This window comes from Hylaeus volcanicus, chromosome 1 (genome assembly GCF_026283585.1).
Source record: "Hylaeus volcanicus isolate JK05 chromosome 1, UHH_iyHylVolc1.0_haploid, whole genome shotgun sequence".
In the NCBI taxonomy this organism is placed as follows: domain Eukaryota; kingdom Metazoa; phylum Arthropoda; class Insecta; order Hymenoptera; family Colletidae; genus Hylaeus; species Hylaeus volcanicus.
In genome coordinates, this window is record NC_071976.1 from 31,363,723 (window position 1) to 31,382,773 (window position 19,051).

The window sequence follows — 19,051 nt, forward strand, 5'->3', positions numbered from 1 at the left end:
TAATGGCAATACTCGTGCGATAACGTCACGACGACGATATAGTTCTGCACAAATATTGACCATCTCCTGTCCCTACCTTCCCCCTCTCCACCCGATCGAGATAGTCATTTGAATGATTTATGCGGTCGGTAGGGTGCATTACGCATGCATTTGGTTGCATCCACTCCCCCGCGCGGTGTCCCTTTCCCAATTACCCGCAATCTCCTTGTAGGTAATTTAATTTAGGTACGTGTACGTAAGTAGCGGATACAGCCGCTTCTCCCATAACGCGATTACGATCTTCCGGAACAACCGAACCGTGCACCGTTTCGCATTAATTAACGACGAACGATCGAACGTATCGGGCCACCTATGCTTTCTCTGCGTGGTGTCTCGTGGAACCGAATCGGGCCACGTGGAAACGGATTTTACCAACGGCCTAGTCCGACACGAAGCCTTCGACTCGTACCCCGCGTAAGAGGCGCGGGCGCCAGGTACGTGGAATCGAAGATTGCTTTTCTTATTTCTGTTCGTCGGATACACGTAGGCCGAAACGATCGACGACTTTGATTGGATGAAAATTCATGTTGGGAATCGAGAACAGAAAATTACGTCCTTTTCGTTATTCGGAGTCTCTCCTGAGTTCCGATTTCCAAGAATCGTTATCAAGGGTGTTACGTCGGGATAGCGCTCCGTGTCATCAAAGATATGGGGGCCAATTATCCCTCGAGCCATAAACTTGGCGCCAAACTGTGCAGCGAGGATTTACGTCTTGGGTTTTCATTTCCCTGCTAAACGCGAATTTTGTTTGTTAACAAACTCATTTAAATGGAAATGAACCTCCTCGCTCGTTCCAATAAAATCATCCGTTTCGAATGCCAGTTTTTGAAATTAGACTCTGAACGTTGCTCCTTGTTTACGATCGCACCAGAACATTGTTCCTTGACGTCGGTTACGTCAAGGTCTGTTACCTATTGGTTCCATCTTTTGTCTCGATGCTTATTAGAGCAACGATTTCATTTAATTTTTTGCAAAAGGTTACCGATTGTTTCAAACCCGATGTATCTCGTGGTTCGCTCTGTACGTATCTCCGTGCTTGCATAATAATCCGCGAACGTTGTTTCGCGTCATGGGAAGAGCCGCTGTGCCGACGCGAGGCGATTGCGTCGCGTGTTTCGTTTGGAGAACCTGCATCGCATCTTTGTCACAGCTTTCGCATAATCCAAACAGGACCGTTTCTGCTACCGCCACGTTTCGAAACTAAAGACTGACTCGCATTAAGTATGTTTCATTTTTAAGTGTACCGAATCATGTACCGAGGTGTCCAACAACCTTTCGAACGTATATTTTCGATACTTTAACGTTGTATAACGAAAATTGCATAAGTGGCAATAAATTATGTTCGACTGTTCGGATGGAAGGAAAATTCGTATCGTTCGAGGCCTACGTTTCAAAGCAAAGGAAACGAAGGCTAAGCAAAGACGATCGTTCGTCTTGATAAATGCCCCCTAGATCGGTCGGCAATGCGTTTAATCGAGGTCGACGCCGACGATTATTTAAGATGGTCGAACGATCACGATGGAAACGGTTAAGTTTGCTGTACATACGCACGCTCGTTCACCTGAACCTCCCGATACCTAAAGGCGTACATGCATCTATTTACTTGAATCGATACACCGAGAGACATAACGTGCGCGCTCGTTAGCGGACCGTAAACGATTTAATCGTTCAAGGGAATTTCCGTTGGTTGCGTTTAACGGCGACGATCGTTGCTCGACGATCGTTGCTCGACGATCGTTACGATTTCGTTTCATGAACGTTACGATTCGCGTGCATGCTGAAAATTACATTTTGCGCGCGCATAGGTTTATGCCCACTTCTCTCGTTCTCTCTCTATACCGTCACTTTTGCACTCGATCCAATCACGAGCATTGTTATCGCTAGCTGAATTATTGTAACGATTAATTAGTCACTCGTCGTATCTCGATACCGCCGCCGTCGACGTCGGTGTCGGGGTCGTTTTCACGTGACGTGTAGTTACCGATTTTTAGTGCCGTCACCGTCAACGTCGCGACATATCAACTTATTAGAACCTATCTGTGTCTGTCGTTTTAACGACGTAAACGTTTCTTTATATTCTCCGTTGACTCTATTATTTTTCCGTTTAAATAATTCGATCGTGACTCGTGTCGCGGCGTTAAGTAATCGTGATTTCGCGTCGCGTGAAAACGGACCTCCTGGCGCGCCAGTAATCGAGCGATCGACGCGAGATAGCGTTGTACGATGTATGGAAAACCGTTCGAACGAACTTCGAGCACTCTTCCGTGTAAGATGTTATCATTAAAAGATGATCCATACAGATGCGTGTGCGTTACCGTTTGTTATCAGACCCTCGTTAACATCCTCTGCGCATCTTCGTGGAAATGTCACGTTCGCGAGCATGTTGTGACGTTCTCACATCGGGGGTTCCCAATGCCAACATGCTTTGCCTCTCGATTCCTCTCCAAGAACAAACGTAATGTCGATCTCTTATCGAATCTGTGACTTAGGAAAGTGTATTTAAAAGTACAAAGTAAATCGAACTCTGAGAGATGATCGAAAGGCCAGATTGGGAGCCCCAGCATCGAGACTTGCACAGTGTGAAAGTTGGCCTAAGTCGCGCACTGCCCGCTTCGGTTACCCAGCCTCCCGTTTCGTTCAGCTTTCTAGAACCGCCCCCAGGACCGTTTTACGACATGAAAACGACGATTTCCGAGAAACGAACGCCGGAGACGAGAATGTGATTCGAATTGAAACGATGATTCCTCCTACGTCATTTACCAACCGTTAAACCAAACCGGCATAAATGTTTATTTACGCTGTTTGCCGCAACGTTATTTTTCGATATCGACAGTATATTAACGCGCACTCGTCTGTTTACAGATCGTCCGTAAATATGCAACAGGATATTCCGTTTGGAATATCTAAATTAAACTTGTCTACACTTTCGACGTCTGTTTCCTCGATGAGAAATTGTCCTGTTCCTGTTCGTAAACGTGATTGATCATCCCGTGTATATCGATACTGTAATTAATATATCTCTTAAAAATGCATCGTGTAATCAAAGTGCATGATTTACGCGTCATTGTCGGGCGAACGTATACCACCGACGCGACGCTGAATAATACCGTTAGAGAACAACGATTCGATTAGCCCCAGGAGTAAAACGGCCCTGTTTACTTGCTCACGTTATGTGGAAAACTGCACAAGCCGCACCTGTGTAACCTATAGTCGAATCAAACTCAATTAGCCGTGCGAGGACATTCACCCCATCGCGAGACTCGCCTTGTTTTTCTCCGTTTCTGACACGGTGGGGATGACTTCTCGGTGACCTTGAACGGCCACTTGAGTTTGTTATTACTTCAGACGGGGCTCTGGTTCGTTGGATGCAAATTACGACTCGTCAACGATCGAACTATAATTGCAAAACTGATGGACTGATGAACACATCGGGAAACAAAGTATGCGAAGCCAATTTCTGGTACTAGAAACGATTAAAAAAAAGAAAAAAAAATTAGATACGTAGAACCCTTCGAAGGAAGAGTTCGTTGTCGAAATAAACCAGAACCCTGGCCTCGGTTCGCAATCCTGACTGCCACGCAATGACCCGTAGTTAGAGATGGCGTGAACTGTTACTTTTGAATCACTCGTGATTCAATCGCGATGATTCTTCGCAATGATTCGTGATCACTTCTGATTGATACAGAACATTCGTTTCACTTTTCACGAATTATGTTGTTCCTAGATTATACATGTATTACAATATAGTCTAAAACCAATGTTAATATAGTTTTACTAGAAATTAAATTTGACTCATTTGTAGTTTCTTGAATTTCCGCTAAGGAGAGACAGCGAGATACCAACGATAACAATTAACACGAACCGCTTCTGAAACGTCATCTTCCGGATCACGGTCGCGATCGAAGTTCAATCACTACTGCGATCGCGAGTACGTGATCACTGTGAAAAATCACTGTTAGCGATTTTTCACGCCATCTCTACCCGTAGTGACGTAGAGATTGTTTAAGCCGGGTGCCTTCCCCGCGCAATTATCGATCGTGACCCTCTTAAGATCCTTGAGATGAAAATTGTGCAGGGGGAGCAGCTGTTTCTCAAACCAGATCGTTTAGCGACACTGAAGCCCCACTGCAAGATCGAGAAGCCGCCACAGTACACGACGTTCAAGCCGAGCTCGAACAACTGAAGATTTTACTGTTTCTATTTTATATTGATGTACACACGCACACTCGCACGCGCCGTAGGGGAGGAAAGGAGAAAAGATGAAATGAATGAATTAGGACCGAGAGACTGAACCAGTGGCACACAATCAAAACGAGGAGATCGATCGTGACTCGTTCCCTCTTCTTCGTTCGTTCGATTCGGAGAATAATTTCGTGGTCGACGACCGGTGAATCTCTGGTGAATTTGTCTATCTTCTTTTTTTTCCCTTTTTTTCTTTTTTTTTCTTTTTTGTTTATTTTTCACGTTTGCGTCGCGTAAACGCACGAAGAATGTCGCTCGAACGCACAAGAACAGTGATGGATCGGTCGTTGTTCGTATTATCGATGAAACTGAAGGAACGCGACGCCGTCGCCAATGTTAATCGAATAGATTTCATAGTGAAGATAATTTTCTCGCAAATAATACTGCCAGTACCGTTCCGATTTAAACGATGATCTGTACGACGTCAGAACCAATCAAAATGAGAACTATACGAATCGTATTTATAACGCTTACGGTAATGTTGTTAATAAAACGGTGATTTTCAGCAGCTACTGGGTTTTATTCATATTGTACGAAACAGCGAATAGTTTCCATCGGTTAACGAGAGAACACTTCTTTTTTCTTTCGTTTCGGCGTAATTGTTACCGATATCATTGAAAGACTTTCAATAAAGGAATTGTGCAAACATTGTTTGTCGTATTTGATTGCAAGTTCCAGTATGAATTACACGGTCCGTCTTAAGATGACAAATCGAAGCACGTGTACTACGTATTCCTAATACTACGAACAATTGAAATATCCTTTGTCGTTTTACTATCCGAAGTTTACTTTTCAAGATACGAGCAGTTACAGTTCTAAAAATTTAAATTCTCGAATGATCGGACGCGCGTGGTTCAGTTTATGGACCCGGAAACGCTATAACTATCTAGCGGCAGCATCTGAACTAAGGCGCCTGTGCATATGCAACCCCCTGTGCTTACTTGTCGAGTAACGAGTATATCGTCAGGGGCGTCAGGTAATTTTTTTTTATCGGTGTTTAATACTTTGTATCCTTTTTTTTGTAAATAAATAGAATTAAACATTTATAAAACTAATGTGATATTTGATAGCAGTCAATTGTACCGAATAATGTAACTTTTTTCTTTGGTACATTATGTATCTTTGTACCTTCAGAGTTCTCTCGTAGTTCATACATATCCCGTTAGGTGCCTATAGTATCGCTAAGATCAAATGCTTTTCAACGATTATGTGGCTTTAGTGCATCCTGATCTAGATAAGGCAAGTACTTATTGCCAACTATAACTGTAGCCTAAGTCAATTGTACCGAATAATGTAACTTTTTTCTTTGGTACATTATGTATCTTTGTACCTTCAGAGTTCTCTTATAGTTCATACATATGCCGTTAGGTGCCTATAGTATCGCTGAGATCAAATGCTTTTCAACCTAGAGTTCCTGAATTATTAGAGAAAAAATGTATCGCATTATGTAATTAAAAACACAATTGCTTGAAACATTACAACAAAATGACTACATCGAAACCAAAGATCGATCTATTGGTCACGATATCGAGCGCCATCTATGAGATAAATTTCGAAATGATTCAGGTTTAACGTTTTGCCGTAAGAGAGCAGCTTGTAAGAATTTGGGAGATCAATTATTCCTTCTATAACTTTGCTTAACCAAGGTTTAGTGACGTATACCTCGTGTTTGCGATTATACGAGAAATACGGGCGCGAAGAGTAGGTTAGCTTTTGTATTTCAATTACTAATAAAAGTACTACTTGTCGATTTTCAAAATTCTTTTTATACATTTACACTCTAATGTAAATTGACATCCTCGCAATCATGGCGGTACGTGTACAATTCGAGAATAACAACGAAATTGGCGTGTTTTCCAAGCTAACGAATTCTTACTGCCTCGTAGCAATTGGCGGTTCCGAGAATTTCTACAGGTAAGAATAGATAAGTACAACTATCATTCGATCTTGTTAATATTAAACCGTTTGATATTACTTTCGATGTTGCAATAGTTTTCACGAGCGGCTTTTCGATTTCATAACCTCTAACGTACATTGACCTGAAATTTAACAGAGGTGCATACTTTCAATAATTTAGATATTGTTAATTACAGTGTATTTGAGGCAGAGTTATCTGAAACCATTCCTGTAGTTCATGTTTCAGTCGCTGGATGTCGTGTGATAGGTAGATTGTGCGTTGGTAAGAGTAATTGGAGAATTGTATAAAAATATCAAATACAAAGCGCTCGAAGAGAAATTTTAAAAGTGAAATTCAATTTAAATAGGAAACAAAAATGGATTGTTGGTCCCAAATACGACAACAGATACAGAATTGCAGCATATACGAAATTCATTGCCAGATAGTGTTAAGGTACAAAGAGTTGAAGAGAGACTCTCTGCCCTTGGCAATGTTATTGCGTGTAACGATTATGTGGCTTTAGTGCATCCTGATCTAGATAGGGCAAGTACTTATTGCCAACTATAACTGTAGCCTTCTTTTGACTTTATACTTGGAATTTCTATTCTGTAGGAAACTGAAGAAATTTTAGCTGATACTCTGAATGTAGAAGTTTTCAGACAAACTGTAGCAAGTAATGTTTTAGTAGGCTCATATTCTGTACTGTCAAATCAGGGTGGCTTAGTACATCCAAAGACATCTATACAAGATCAAGATGAATTGTCATCCTTGTTACAAGTGCCTCTTGTTGTAAGAGAATATAATATACGTGTACATAGTAAACAAAACAGTTGACACACAAAAGATTTACTATATAATAATATTTTTTAGGCTGGCACAGTAAATAGAGGCAGTGATGTTATAGCTGCAGGAATGGTTGTAAATGATTGGGCATCTTTTTGTGGTATGGATACAACCTCTACAGAACTTTCAGTTATTGAAAGTGTCTTTAAACTTAATGAAGCTACTCCAACTGCTATTACATCGACTATGCGTGCATCTCTTATAGAAAGGTAAGCATATCCGTAAAGAATGAATACAAACAATTTTAAGGTATTAATCCGTGTTTTTTTATTTGTTTCAGTATGTCTTAAGTGACTGTGTATTCTTCAAGAGAGCATGAAAGTTTGATGGATAGTAGGTTGTACATGTATGTACATACATTCAATGTTTGTGTCAATACAATTCCACGTACCAGTTCCATGTTATGCACAATATAACTGTAGTAACAACAGTTTTTCTACAGTTCAAATATAAAATAACTTAGAATAATAATGAAACATTCTGTACTAAAGTTTTTATGAAATCATTTATTTTGATCTAAAATTATGAAATCAATTTTGACTTTACAATCGATTATAAAAAAGAAATACTTACCTTGCCTTACATATAAGAATAGTTCAAGCAAATTTCCATAATCATGTATAAAATAATGTTTCCCTGAAAACTATAAACATTACACTTGCCACTAAAGAAGAAAGCATACAACTTTCTTCATTTTATTAAAATTTGTTTAATGTATGAATTTATAAATATAACTGCATATAAAACGGAAATATTTTATTGAAATATAGTTTAATCGGTAATATTCTCTTTGAATATAAACATTTTTTTTATGTCAAAAATGTAAATCATTTCAATTCTGACTCTAACTGCCTTATATAGTAAATGAACTATTGTAAACAACATTGTGCGGACCAGCCTGCTAATTAAATTTATTACAAATGAAGAGGGGCAGCCTGGATTTTATTAATTTTGATTAACAAGACTAGAGTAATGGTAATTGTTCAGCATGTAACAATTCGGAAGCAGCAGCGGAATCTGCACACATAACTAATGTAATGCCAGCCTGATAAGATGCAGGAATACGAATGTGAGTTGTACCAGCACTTGCATTACTAAGCTGTCGTTTCTGAGTCATTGCTTCGCGTACCATATTTACAACTTGCCCTGATAAAGAAAATATATGAGGACAACGTTATATAACACACACACACACACACACACAGGCATATATATATATATATATATCAATTATATACAAGTACAAAGATTAACAATACCGAGAACATTGAGCTTTCGCCACGTGTGATCCATAGTAGCGAGTGGTGTTAGATCCGTGTTACCATTCCAATGAGCTAAAACATCCGCTCGCCGTACTAGTAAGATGCTAGGACTTACAAGTTGATGCCAAACATACTACAATCGAATTAAATTAATATATTATTTAAATAAATATGATATATCACGATTATAATCTACCTGTTCAGGTAAACATTCTAATGGATTAGTTAAATATATTCCCGCTTGTCCTACACCAAATATCATTTGATGATGCCAAGCATCTGGTATATCACATCCTTCCCCGCAATGTTGTAAATTTAACGTTGCGATAGGCACGGCACCTGAACAAGACACGGTATATTTGTAAAAGATTGATAGGTTAGATTATATCTTCTCAATTAATTACGTACCCTTCGAAATCCAATAATGTAGCCAATGAGACAGGGAGACTTTTCTTTCTGGATAAAATGCAAAAAAATTTGTGATAACTGAACCATTTGTACATGAAGCTATGCCACGAGCCAAATCTTTATGCGTTGATCCAGCTACAGATCGACTCAATAAATATCGTGGTAACGGTGTGCCTGGTTCTCTTTGTCTGGTATTTACACCTTTTACTAACGTTTCCAATGAAAATGACACGTTTAAAGCCAACTAAAAAAAAAAAAAAACATTGTGTAATTGAACCGTTTAATTGAATTTACTACTAATACACATACCAAAGCATTTATTGCAGAAGTAGCACCACACGCAGAGGTGCCAATTTGTGTTACTTGTTTCACTGTAGCTTCTTGTTCACTCCATAACATAACTTTTTCAACTGGTAAAAGACCATCTAATCTTTCATTGCATAACTCGTTTTCCTGTAAGTAAAAAAATATTTGTAAATTATTATAGCTATACAAAGTACTTTATTTTGAATCGTAACAATAAAGTCTATTAACTAAATTCGAGTCGCCACTCTGATTAAATGCAGCTTGCTTGTTCAGCATTAACTTTTTCGCCATCATGCGGTGATAAAGAGTCGAACTAAGATTAACTCTTCTAGAATTTAAGTTTGAGTTCTCCGAAACAGATGCTGTTGAGGATTCGGCCCATAATTCTGCATCAGAATCTCTGTTGTCTCCAGGTGAAATAAGGTCTCCGCTCGTATTGTGATATCCATACGATTCTCGTAAAGGACATCCTATATTACGATATAATCCTGCGGTTTCCCATCTTCCTATAAGTTTTCAATGAAATATATTACTTTGAATGAAAGGAACATTCCGTAAAAATCATGAAAGTAGCAAATATACCAGTTCCTCTGCTAGTACTTGGCATCCACGACGAGGGATAATTTGGCTTTATACTTGGTTCTGGTATGGATTGACTACTAGAACATTGTCCTGCATGATCTACATTTTGCACACTCTGTTTCGGATGTTGCGACATTGTTGCAATTCCTTGCCGAGATACAACTTTACCACTACTTAAGTCATTTAATACTGGATCTGGATCTACGTTATCTAATGCTATATTTTGTATGTCTTCGTTTATAGAGGCCAAGTCACTATCTCCTGTATCCTATATAGAATGAAGTTACTATAGAAAATGACATTACACTTTCATTACACTAATTCAATACCTGCTCACAAGAAGGCCCAGGATCAAAGTCCATTTCTAAAAAATCCATCTCTGGACTTGATCTACCGCTATGATATTGTCCTTCTTCTTCCCGTTCTTCAGCTTGTCCCTGATGCAATTCTTCCTTTTGGGCTAAATGAATTGCATCGTCATTTCCTTTATATGTATAAATACAATAATCTTCTCCATCCGACATATCACCCTCGTTTCCGGAACTTGAATCTCTCCTTTCACTTTGCTCTCTTTGTATACTCTGAAGCAGAGAATAGCATATATATATTTTTTCTTAATAGAATATTCATTTGAAACTATGTAAACTCACTTTCTGTAATCCGCTTGGTCCTGCTATTTCCCTATTTCCATTAATATTAGGTCTTAAGAAACAACATGTTCCTTGACTCGTAGAGCCAATACTACCTCCTATATTATTCAGTACACACGTAGATCCATAGGATCTCGATGCCCAGGCACCATCCACTTCAGGACTAGAGTCTGAACTACACGATACTTTTGATGGACATTTTTCAATTCCAGAAATGTAATCTACATTATTTTTCATATCGATATCCTCGCTAGGTCTAGGCACCAATAAGTTTGGTTGTATTATAGGTGAAACTGATGGTGTATTGTTCAAGTGTAAAATAGGATTCGATGTAGCGCCGTCGTTATAAGAGACTGGCGTACAAGTGTGATTTAAACATGTGTTAGTTTGACTGGAAGATACATTTAAGTGCATTTGAGGCTTAGGCAAATTTAAAGTGCTCGTATTCAGTACAGTCTTATGCTTCAATTGACTTGTAACAGTCGTGTTTACAGTTGGAGGCTTGATATTGTTGGTATTTAAAAATATGGAAGATACGCTCGTATTCATGGTGTCTTGATTCGTATCTTGATCCATAGAATTATGAAAACTGGACGTAGTGGCTTGTGGGGTTCTTGTACCATTAACCAATGCAACTGAGCCTTTAGAAGATAGAATGTTCTCGGCACTGTTCTCTCCTAACTTATTATTTAACTTCAGTTGATCTCCGCATAATTTGCTTTCAATCTGTACAACTTTAGATAGTTTAGACGACTGTTCTATTGGTTGATTACCATTTTTTTTCAAATTTCCATCCATTCTTGTCTCTGCTTTGTTCTGATTATTGCTTGTATTTTCTTGAGAATTCATGTTATCTTTAAAAGGAGAGCAGTAACTCGTCTGTTAAAAGGTAAATAGATTATACATTTTTTATTCTTAATTGATGGCATCAGAAGATCAAAGTCGACGAAACAACAGAAAACCGTGTCAAGCAAAACTGTGTATTCCAAAAAATGTGTTGGTACGTTTCTTACCTTCGAATTATATTCCAACAGTTTCACGATTACGCGTAGTGTAACATTAGTTTATGCTCGAACAAGCTTAAGGTACAAAAAATCGAAAGTGTCAGTCTTTGATCGTTAGGTTTACTGAAAAAGTAAGGATATTGTTAATCGCCTGCGAAAATGCTGTTGTGTCAAACGAAAAGAACGAAAGGTTCTCACTAACATCTTCTTCCGTATTAGTTCCGGAAGTCAGCTGATTGTTAGAAACAAGTATAGAGAAAACGGAGCTGTGTTATTTTTTTTTCGTATTTCTTTCCGATTAAATATATCTAGTTATTCATCGCAACAGAGAGCAACGTTGGACATCGCTTTCGTTAACGCGAACACGAGCGACTTTAAATGAAAATTCTGACGACTTATCGTCACATGAACGGGAGAGATCATCAGGTTCTCTTCGATATTTACAAACTATTATCGCACAGGTTGCATACGGAATGCGTTTCAGATTTGCCTGAAAGGAAATACTATCTAGAAAGTCGATTTTAAATTGGAAAACATCGTGATGTAGAACGCAAACGATCCGAGCCACGGCTCGAGGAAAATATGAACCAATCGTACAGTCATGCACACCGAGAGACATTAATTCGTGCCGTCTAAGGAGAATATGACACGCCAAACGCATCCCCTACTGCGTGCAGTTGCCGACAGTTGCCGACAGTTGCCGACGGAAACCGACGGCTACCGACACCGACGCTGACATTTTCATAGCAGTGTTGGTACTCACTATGCTAGATATGTGTGTGTTGTGTGTGATGCCTACTAGCGCCGCCTGGATTTGTCTTACTAACTAATGTGCTTGGACCATGAATGAGACCACGTGAAACAAATAACAATAACCTATGAAAAGATTTTTTAAATGAACGTTAATAATTAAGAATATTAATGTACGTGAAGTAATGCAATATTAATGTAAGTGAAGACATCGAAATTTAAATATATATAAAATGGCTCTTTCAAGAGGTAAGTAAAGACGTGATTAGTTTTAACTTTTAAATATCTATAATAAGTATTATTCATGTGTGTATACTTAACAGAATTACTGAAACGCTTAAACTTGGATGAAGAACCTTTACATAAACGTTTGAAATTGGCAGAAAATGCTTTTCATAATATCGATATACCAATAATTCGCAAAGAAGATCTAATTCTGGGATGGCTTTGTAATTGTAAAACACATTCTACGGATCAAAATGTTTGGCTCTCTCTGAAGAGTTGTTTAAAAGCCACGCATTTCGATGTTAAGGTTGATGTAAAAAAATTCTTGATTAATGTTCTTGTAGAAAAATTACAAGAAGACATTGAAAGTGTACACAGTGATATTTCTGAATGCTGTGAATTATTGATTTCCAATAATGGAATGCAACAATATTTCATTAGCAATCCAAAAGATTTGGGGGTTTTAGTAAAGTCTTTATTGAATTATGTATTTAAACTTTATAAACGTACCTTCAATATCGATGAGCATTCAAAAGAAGGTATCGATGTAACTTTAATTAATGAAAGCAATGGATCAATATCGATAACGTATAACATAATAATTAGTGTTATAGAAAATATAATACAAATGTTTAAATCGACTCTTGCTAATAAAGATACATTAAGAAATATATTCATACAGGATATTTTGTATCCTTTATGTTCTATAATTGATCATAAATGTACCAATAGTATAAACAGATTAGGAGCAGTAACCCATAAATGTATTCAACAATTAATATTTGGAAGAAAACATACACAAAGTGAAACATATCTAAAGGATGAAAGTAAATTGGTAGATTTATTATTTGTTTTAACTGAAAATGCAAGAACAAAAGATCTACAAAGTAATTTAACAACATTTGGTTTTATTTTTCGTGCTGCGATAGGTGTTTTTAAATCAAACAGCATTGTATTGGATTTAATACTGCGAGAATTAGTAGAATGTGCTGGAATGCATAAAAAACAAATCTTGAATTCTCTTTTAAAACATTTAAATGACATAGCACTTGATTTTGAAAATAAAATACGTGGAATCACATTGTTTGAGTATTTCCAGAATGCGATAGACAATATTTTATTAAGCGAAAGTATGAATCGCGTAGATTATGAAATTCTTACGCAATTATGTTATCTGAATCCTCTCATAATAGAAAGAAGGATTCAAGATATACTGAGAAAAGTATTTGCAGAAAGTCCAACAAATACAAATATACAATATACAAATTTAATGATTGCCATTCTAAATGCTACTATACATTTGAGGCAAGAGAAAAAGTTAATTTCAGCCATATTAATAGCTGTAAAATATTCTTCGAATCAGAATTCAAATATGAAACATAATATGTTTTTCCCACAAGAATTCAAAGAAACGTTTTTAAAATCATTGAATAATATCACAGTTTCGCAAAGTGTATCTATGTTAAGGACACTGGTGTATTATTTAAGAAATGATTGTATGGAAGTACTACAATCAAGTAATACAAATGATACGTGTAAGGGAAACATTTATATAAACCAGTATTATTGATTCTTATTTAAAACGAGTTAACGTTTTGTAATTTATTATAGGTATAAATATTGCAATAATGCAAGCAACTGTTGATTTACTAGTTACATTTTTAGATGGTTTATGTATTTTTGAATACTCGAGAATGTTAACTTCCCATCAAAAATTTATAAATACATTTGACGATTTAGGAAATATTTTATCGCTTCTAACAGACGAAATTTTACATTTGAATCACAATAAGAAAATTATTACAATATTATTATCTGCAATATTTTCATGGAATGAAACGCACAGCGCACTGAAATATTATGTGCCAAATGCTATTGCACAAGAGTTAAGATTTCCCATATCACAAGTTCAGTGGCAACAATTGTTTCAAAGAATTACAAATTTTGGTGAAGATAGTTGTAAAAACAGCATGGTACGTTAATAAAACTTATTATTATTTTTGCATCTATTTCTCTTGTCAACGAAATGTGATTATTTTAAATATTTCATTTAGGTTTGTTATTATAATTTCAGAATAAACTTGTTTTACAAAGAGTTAAAATATCCCAACATACTTTAAACGAGTCTTCCATTAAATTTAATAGTTTATTAGGTGGCTTGGAATTCTCTTGGCCCTCTATATTGAAACTTAATACAGAAATAATATCGTTTTTAACTAATAAAGAGATGTCGAAAGTGACACATTTATTAGTAACAGATATGACTTCCAGCATGGATAATTTCTGTGAATGGACAGAAGTATTACATAAAGACAGCTTACAAGAAAACAAGAAATTCATAATATCTTTATTGAGTTGTGTTATTTCACGAATTGCGCATTTGACGATAGAAGGAGTAACAAAATTGATGCATAAACATTTTGTTACAGCAAGTGTAAGTATTTGATCGATAATTAAGCTTTATATACAAAATTATGTATGTAATATTTATTCTTTGTTCCACAGAAAATTTTACTGGAAGATGAAAGTGTTGAAAACCAAAAAGTAAATGAAATATTAATGTGTATGAAAGAAGAATTATCGAAAGATAAATGGATACAAATTGATAGTGCATCGTTGTGTAAAATAAAAATGCACTTGGAAATATTACTTTGTATACCTTTGATGTTCTTGAATACTTGTATGAGATCGATAACATTTATAATCATATTTGCCCTCAGGAGAGAATGCGGCAAAAGTAATGAAATAATTTCCTTATGCGATATAATATTTTCAGGTACTTTTTCTTTCCATACAGAACAACAGTAATTTAAGTTTACCAAAATAAGAGAAAAATGTTCATTTTCAGATCTCTTAGAAATGCCAGGTCCCGATATGTTTCAATATATAAACCCTTCTTTGCTAATAGATCAATTACCACAAAATCGAAATGTTCAGAAAGCTGTGGTTCTATCTCTTAGAAACAATGTATCGCATATGATGTTAAAAACACTTATAAAGTCTTCCATACATTCTAAGAAAAACTTGTGTTTTTTATTAAAATGTATAGAACGTGTCAAATCAAAATTAAGTATTGATCAAAAAATAATAGTTAGAGAAGCAGAGAAAAAATTATGTAAAACAATAATAAAAACGTTACCGTTAAAAATCACGGAAACAGATGATGTGAAAATATTAAGTATAATATTAAAAATTAGTATTATTAATAAACATATCGATGAAAAAGTAAAACATATAGCAGAGCTAACGCTTCATAACATATTCTTGGTAGATATAACATACCTAATGAGATCTAACCATTGAAATAATTAATTTATATAATGATAGTTTTTTAACAGGATGATACTGATAAAAATGAATTGTCGAAGGATGGTTTATGTTTAGCACTTGTGGTTCTTCATAATCGAAAGATATTTAAAGTGACAAATGAAATTGTAAGAGGAATATGGTGTTCTCTATTGAAGCATCCGTCTACAGATGTACTTCTACCTTTATTAGAATCAACAGAACCACAAGAATTTCATGACTTTCTTGAGCATTTGCACGATCAAATGGTACGTATTTGTTACGAGTTTATAAGTAAAATTACGTAGCTATAGCGAAGTATTTATAGTATTGTTTACTATAATGTTAAATACCTGGAAATTTACAATTTTATTTTATGACAGGTAAAATTTCTTTCAAATACAAAAGAAAATGATCTGGATAATGTTTGCATCATATGGAATGCTATATTAAAAACGAATATGTCTGGTAATCGAAATAAATTGCGCTTAACGGCAATTAATAAATTAATACAAACAATACAAATTGTAACCATACCAAACAATCTTTGGTCAAGTCTTTTAAAATTACTTCAAAATATTCTTGCTACTAAACATTTATATCTTTCTGGTAACGTGATCGACATGAGCATATGTTTTGGTTTAAAGTCATTGCAAGAAACAACAATATTGACGTGTAAAGATACGTTGACGCTATGTAACATACTTTTAAAAATGGGAACAAGTTTAATCACAGATAGACTGCCTATGTTACTGATATTATATAAACGTATATTAAAAGTTGTCGTACATAAATCCAAGGCTGTAATCGATAAATCTGAAGATCACATATTCAAATGTCTTGCATTGGATGCAGAAAAGTAAGTTAACGGTCTTTTACATATTATAATTTACATATATACATACATATGGCCTTACTTATTATGTTGTGGTATTTAAACAGATTTACAAGTTCCTTGATAAAACTGAAAAAAGATATGATTCGATTATGTCCATACTTAATAGCGGATTTGTTGGAATTGTTTTCAGAAGTTTCGATAGCTGATTTTGTCAAGGTATGTTTCAAATATTACTTTTCATGCAAAATTTTTGTTTACGAAAGTGAATATACATACATTTCCAAAATTATTAATATTATTTAGTTATGTCATAACATTATTCAATTTATTGTTACAGATTTCTATACAGAATTGTATACATTCGTTAATTAGTATATGCGATCAACATGCAATTGCTTTCTTATTTCGGACACTACCAGTTTCGCTGCAAGAAATTTTCAAGATGCAGTTAGACGTCTTTAACAAATTTTATAAATTTTCTGGAAAGATTTAATTACTAAACGAAGAAACAACTTGGACTATACGTTTTCTGCTCGTTCGATATTGAAGAAATTATTACTGTATCTTCGTTATTTTTGTTCGTAAATGACGTATGTTTGCGTGATGCATTTCATATTATAATAAATTTGAACATTTTCCAAAGAAGAAAACGAGACAAACACATCGGCAAATTTCAAATTTATTCGAAGCCTAGGGTTTTGCCAATCTCTACTGATCTCCACCAATAAGGAGCCAAATTAGTAGCGCCGTCAGCGGAGAAACGATGAAACAATTATGTAATCGAAGCGTCCAACTTGAAAATGCTGTTGTCTCTTATAAGTTATATAGTTAGAGTTCATGTAATTCCATGGAAACTACATTTACACTTCGTTAAAGTTCGTGAAACAGGGGTACGAAGGGATTTATTTGTACATAATAAGAGATAGGTTTTCAATTGGTATTTTATCATTTAATTACAATTTTAGTTATCATTTTAAATAATGCGATTTTCCAACATACCTAAGGATCAAATTTATTTAACTGTTGTATTAGGATGTATTACCAGTTACTTTGTGTGGGGTCAACCTTTCAAACTTTATATAAAGGAACAAATTACTAATAATAACTTAAGCGAAGTAAGTATTCTAACAATATTAAAAATGTATAGGTTAAAGTTAGCAGTATTTTATATATGGTATAAACATATACATTTATACGTAACAATGAAATATAATGTAAAGATTAATGTTATTCAGTATATGATTAAAATCTTATGTCGTAACGACATGTTAAATTTAAAATAATGTATTATTTCGAAGGAACTCCGTAATGACGAAAGTTAAAAAAAGATGGGTGCCACTTCCAGTAAGAATCGTAATTGGCGTAACGGCTTTTATAGGATTTTCTCTTTATTACAAGTAAATACAGATTCCTACGTTGTTTGAACTGAAAATTATTGAAAAGTAATTATCTAACAGTAACCATTTTATTAACAGGCCGGGGGTATTATCATTCGTTAAACAGAACAGATATAGACAAGCCGAAGAATTTGCAGATATAGTTTATGATAAATACAAAGAAAGGGAAAATGTAAATAGAAAATGAAATGTGTGTAAAGTTTTTCAGCAAATATATATATGTTTGATGATGCTTGCATCAATTATTATCTACAATATTATGTATTGCATATATGAATATGTATATCTATTTAATAAATGATACAGCTAATAATTACATGTCACTAGAATTTATTATATGATGTAACATCGTAAGCGAATAAACTATTCCTTAAATTTTCCTCTATAAAAGGGTATAAAATCAGCTACAACTCTCCAATCTGTAAAATACACTAATGCCACGCCAGCCGATGCTCCGTAAATTGATACAGATGGCAACCTGATCAACAAAAAATCACATGGTTAAGGTATACAAATATACAAGAATGCATATTTATTGTACGTTAATTTGTTACATGTACAATTAGTCAATTAATAATCCAATTACAATTAAAAATATTTAGTAGGGATGAAGAATGTGTTATGTAATTAATGTAATTGTTAAATTTGATTGAACACATAAAACATCTTATAAAATCTAATCGGTGATGAATTAATGAAGTAACGTTTACAAGTGTATCGGTATTTACCATCTCGTAGCTACTTCAAGGTGTCTCTTCCCTAATCGCATTTTGCTTGAAGTCTATAATCATTTAGTGCTATAGTTAATATTTTGAATTGATTTTTAAATCTGTACTTTTAAATATAATTAATATATATATATTATTCGAAAAATTACAATCAAACATTTTTAACACAAAATTACGTACTCAGCTTTCCTCCTTTTGATCGTTACCAGCCACAGCACAGGTCACAGTAGGAGTCAGTAAGAGTAGAGTACAGAGTACAGTAGCGTAGACAGTAGTATCAGTATTGAACTTGATTGAACCATTGAACTGACGTAGTCGGTAGTCTGGTAGTCAGTGGTAGTGATCTAGTGATCACCTAGTGATAGTGAAGCTCTGATTGGTTATTGACTTCAAGTCAATGACTTGAGACAGTGAGAAAGCATAACTAACGATTACCGTTATCGCAAATACATTGTAAATACGTCTTCACGTTTTTAATTTATTTATATATTAAATTTTTTATTAATAAAATATGATTTTCTTTAATAAGTACAAAATGAACTCATTTAGAAATATGAAAAAGTACATTTTCTTTACTTTGTCTCAATAAAATCGA

The 19,051-nt window shown here is 35.1% G+C and overlaps 5 protein-coding genes across 7 annotated transcripts in view; 3 read left to right on the forward strand and 2 right to left on the reverse strand.

Moving 5' to 3' along the window:
• LOC128878619 (kin of IRRE-like protein 2) overlaps window positions 1-5,076 on the forward strand; it is a 161,551-nt gene extending 156,475 nt beyond the window's left edge. The window contains exon 13 of the mRNA XM_054126940.1: window positions 4,115-5,076. Coding sequence (XP_053982915.1) covers window positions 4,115-4,222 — 108 coding nt within the window. The 3' untranslated portion in view covers window positions 4,223-5,076. The remainder of the gene's footprint in view (window positions 1-4,114) is intronic.
• An 861-nt stretch (window positions 5,077-5,937) lies between these two features.
• On the forward strand, window positions 5,938-7,946 carry LOC128874434 (eukaryotic translation initiation factor 6). The gene is made up of 6 exons (XM_054119235.1): window positions 5,938-6,195; window positions 6,375-6,460; window positions 6,546-6,721; window positions 6,791-6,967; window positions 7,049-7,230; window positions 7,302-7,946. Exons 1-6 carry the CDS (start codon window positions 6,089-6,091, stop codon window positions 7,309-7,311), a joined length of 738 nt encoding a protein of 245 aa, XP_053975210.1. The 5' UTR covers window positions 5,938-6,088; the 3' UTR covers window positions 7,312-7,946.
• Window positions 7,947-7,985: 39 nt separating this feature from the next.
• On the reverse strand, window positions 7,986-11,821 carry LOC128874428 (uncharacterized). The gene is made up of 11 exons (XM_054119224.1): window positions 11,436-11,821; window positions 11,243-11,356; window positions 10,230-11,108; window positions 9,909-10,160; window positions 9,580-9,847; window positions 9,226-9,503; window positions 9,001-9,144; window positions 8,692-8,935; window positions 8,480-8,622; window positions 8,281-8,416; window positions 7,986-8,167 (listed from the first exon to the last, which is right to left on the reverse strand). Exons 3-11 carry the CDS (start codon window positions 11,076-11,078, stop codon window positions 7,986-7,988), a joined length of 2,496 nt encoding a protein of 831 aa, XP_053975199.1. The 5' UTR covers window positions 11,079-11,108; window positions 11,243-11,356; window positions 11,436-11,821.
• Window positions 11,822-12,018: 197 nt separating this feature from the next.
• LOC128874412 (uncharacterized) lies at window positions 12,019-18,044 on the forward strand. 3 transcript variants are annotated; one of them, XM_054119194.1, is made up of 13 exons: window positions 12,019-12,232; window positions 12,307-13,743; window positions 13,820-14,181; window positions 14,283-14,642; window positions 14,714-14,984; window positions 15,057-15,475; window positions 15,547-15,762; window positions 15,877-16,352; window positions 16,436-16,547; window positions 16,669-17,268; window positions 17,364-17,446; window positions 17,630-17,728; window positions 17,807-18,044. In XM_054119194.1, exons 1-10 carry the CDS (start codon window positions 12,217-12,219, stop codon window positions 16,822-16,824), a joined length of 3,825 nt encoding a protein of 1,274 aa, XP_053975169.1. In that variant the 5' UTR covers window positions 12,019-12,216; the 3' UTR covers window positions 16,825-17,268; window positions 17,364-17,446; window positions 17,630-17,728; window positions 17,807-18,044. The 3 variants fall into 3 exon arrangements, with proteins under 3 accessions (XP_053975169.1, XP_053975178.1, XP_053975186.1); XM_054119203.1 differs by having other exon boundaries at window positions 16,669-17,221; window positions 17,297-17,446; XM_054119211.1 differs by having other exon boundaries at window positions 16,669-17,221.
• LOC128874442 (cytochrome b-c1 complex subunit 10-like) lies at window positions 17,924-18,786 on the reverse strand. The gene is made up of 3 exons (XM_054119247.1): window positions 18,637-18,786; window positions 18,457-18,509; window positions 17,924-18,206 (listed from the first exon to the last, which is right to left on the reverse strand). Exons 2-3 carry the CDS (start codon window positions 18,495-18,497, stop codon window positions 18,092-18,094), a joined length of 156 nt encoding a protein of 51 aa, XP_053975222.1. The 5' UTR covers window positions 18,498-18,509; window positions 18,637-18,786; the 3' UTR covers window positions 17,924-18,091.
• Between the last annotated feature and the right edge of the window lie 265 nt (window positions 18,787-19,051).

What these genes read in the sequence shown, in the direction of transcription:
- LOC128874434 (XM_054119235.1), top strand. Translation starts at nt 6,089, where the DNA reads ATGGCGGTACGTGTACAATTCGAGAATAACAACGAAATTGGCGTGTTT. An exon ending in GATAGGTAGATTGTGCGTTG is followed by an intron (nt 6,461 to 6,545) that starts GTAAGAGTAATT and finishes CAATTTAAATAG; the next exon opens with GAAACAAAAATGGATTGTTG. An exon ending in TGTTACAAGTGCCTCTTGTT is followed by an intron (nt 6,968 to 7,048) that starts GTAAGAGAATAT and finishes AATATTTTTTAG; the next exon opens with GCTGGCACAGTAAATAGAGG.
- LOC128874428 (XM_054119224.1), bottom strand. Translation starts at nt 11,078, where the DNA reads ATGAATTCTCAAGAAAATACAAGCAATAATCAGAACAAAGCAGAGACA. An exon ending in TAGAATGTTTACCTGAACAG is followed by an intron (nt 8,417 to 8,479) that starts GTAGATTATAAT and finishes ATTCGATTGTAG; the next exon opens with TATGTTTGGCATCAACTTGT. An exon ending in GCGAAAGCTCAATGTTCTCG is followed by an intron (nt 8,168 to 8,280) that starts GTATTGTTAATC and finishes TTTCTTTATCAG; the next exon opens with GGCAAGTTGTAAATATGGTA.
- LOC128874412 (XM_054119194.1), top strand. An exon ending in AAGTAATACAAATGATACGT is followed by an intron (nt 13,744 to 13,819) that starts GTAAGGGAAACA and finishes AATTTATTATAG; the next exon opens with GTATAAATATTGCAATAATG. An exon ending in CGCTTCATAACATATTCTTG is followed by an intron (nt 15,476 to 15,546) that starts GTAGATATAACA and finishes GTTTTTTAACAG; the next exon opens with GATGATACTGATAAAAATGA.
- LOC128874442 (XM_054119247.1), bottom strand. Translation starts at nt 18,497, where the DNA reads ATGCGATTAGGGAAGAGACACCTTGAAGTAGCTACGAGATG. An exon ending in CTTGAAGTAGCTACGAGATG is followed by an intron (nt 18,207 to 18,456) that starts GTAAATACCGAT and finishes TTTGTTGATCAG; the next exon opens with GTTGCCATCTGTATCAATTT.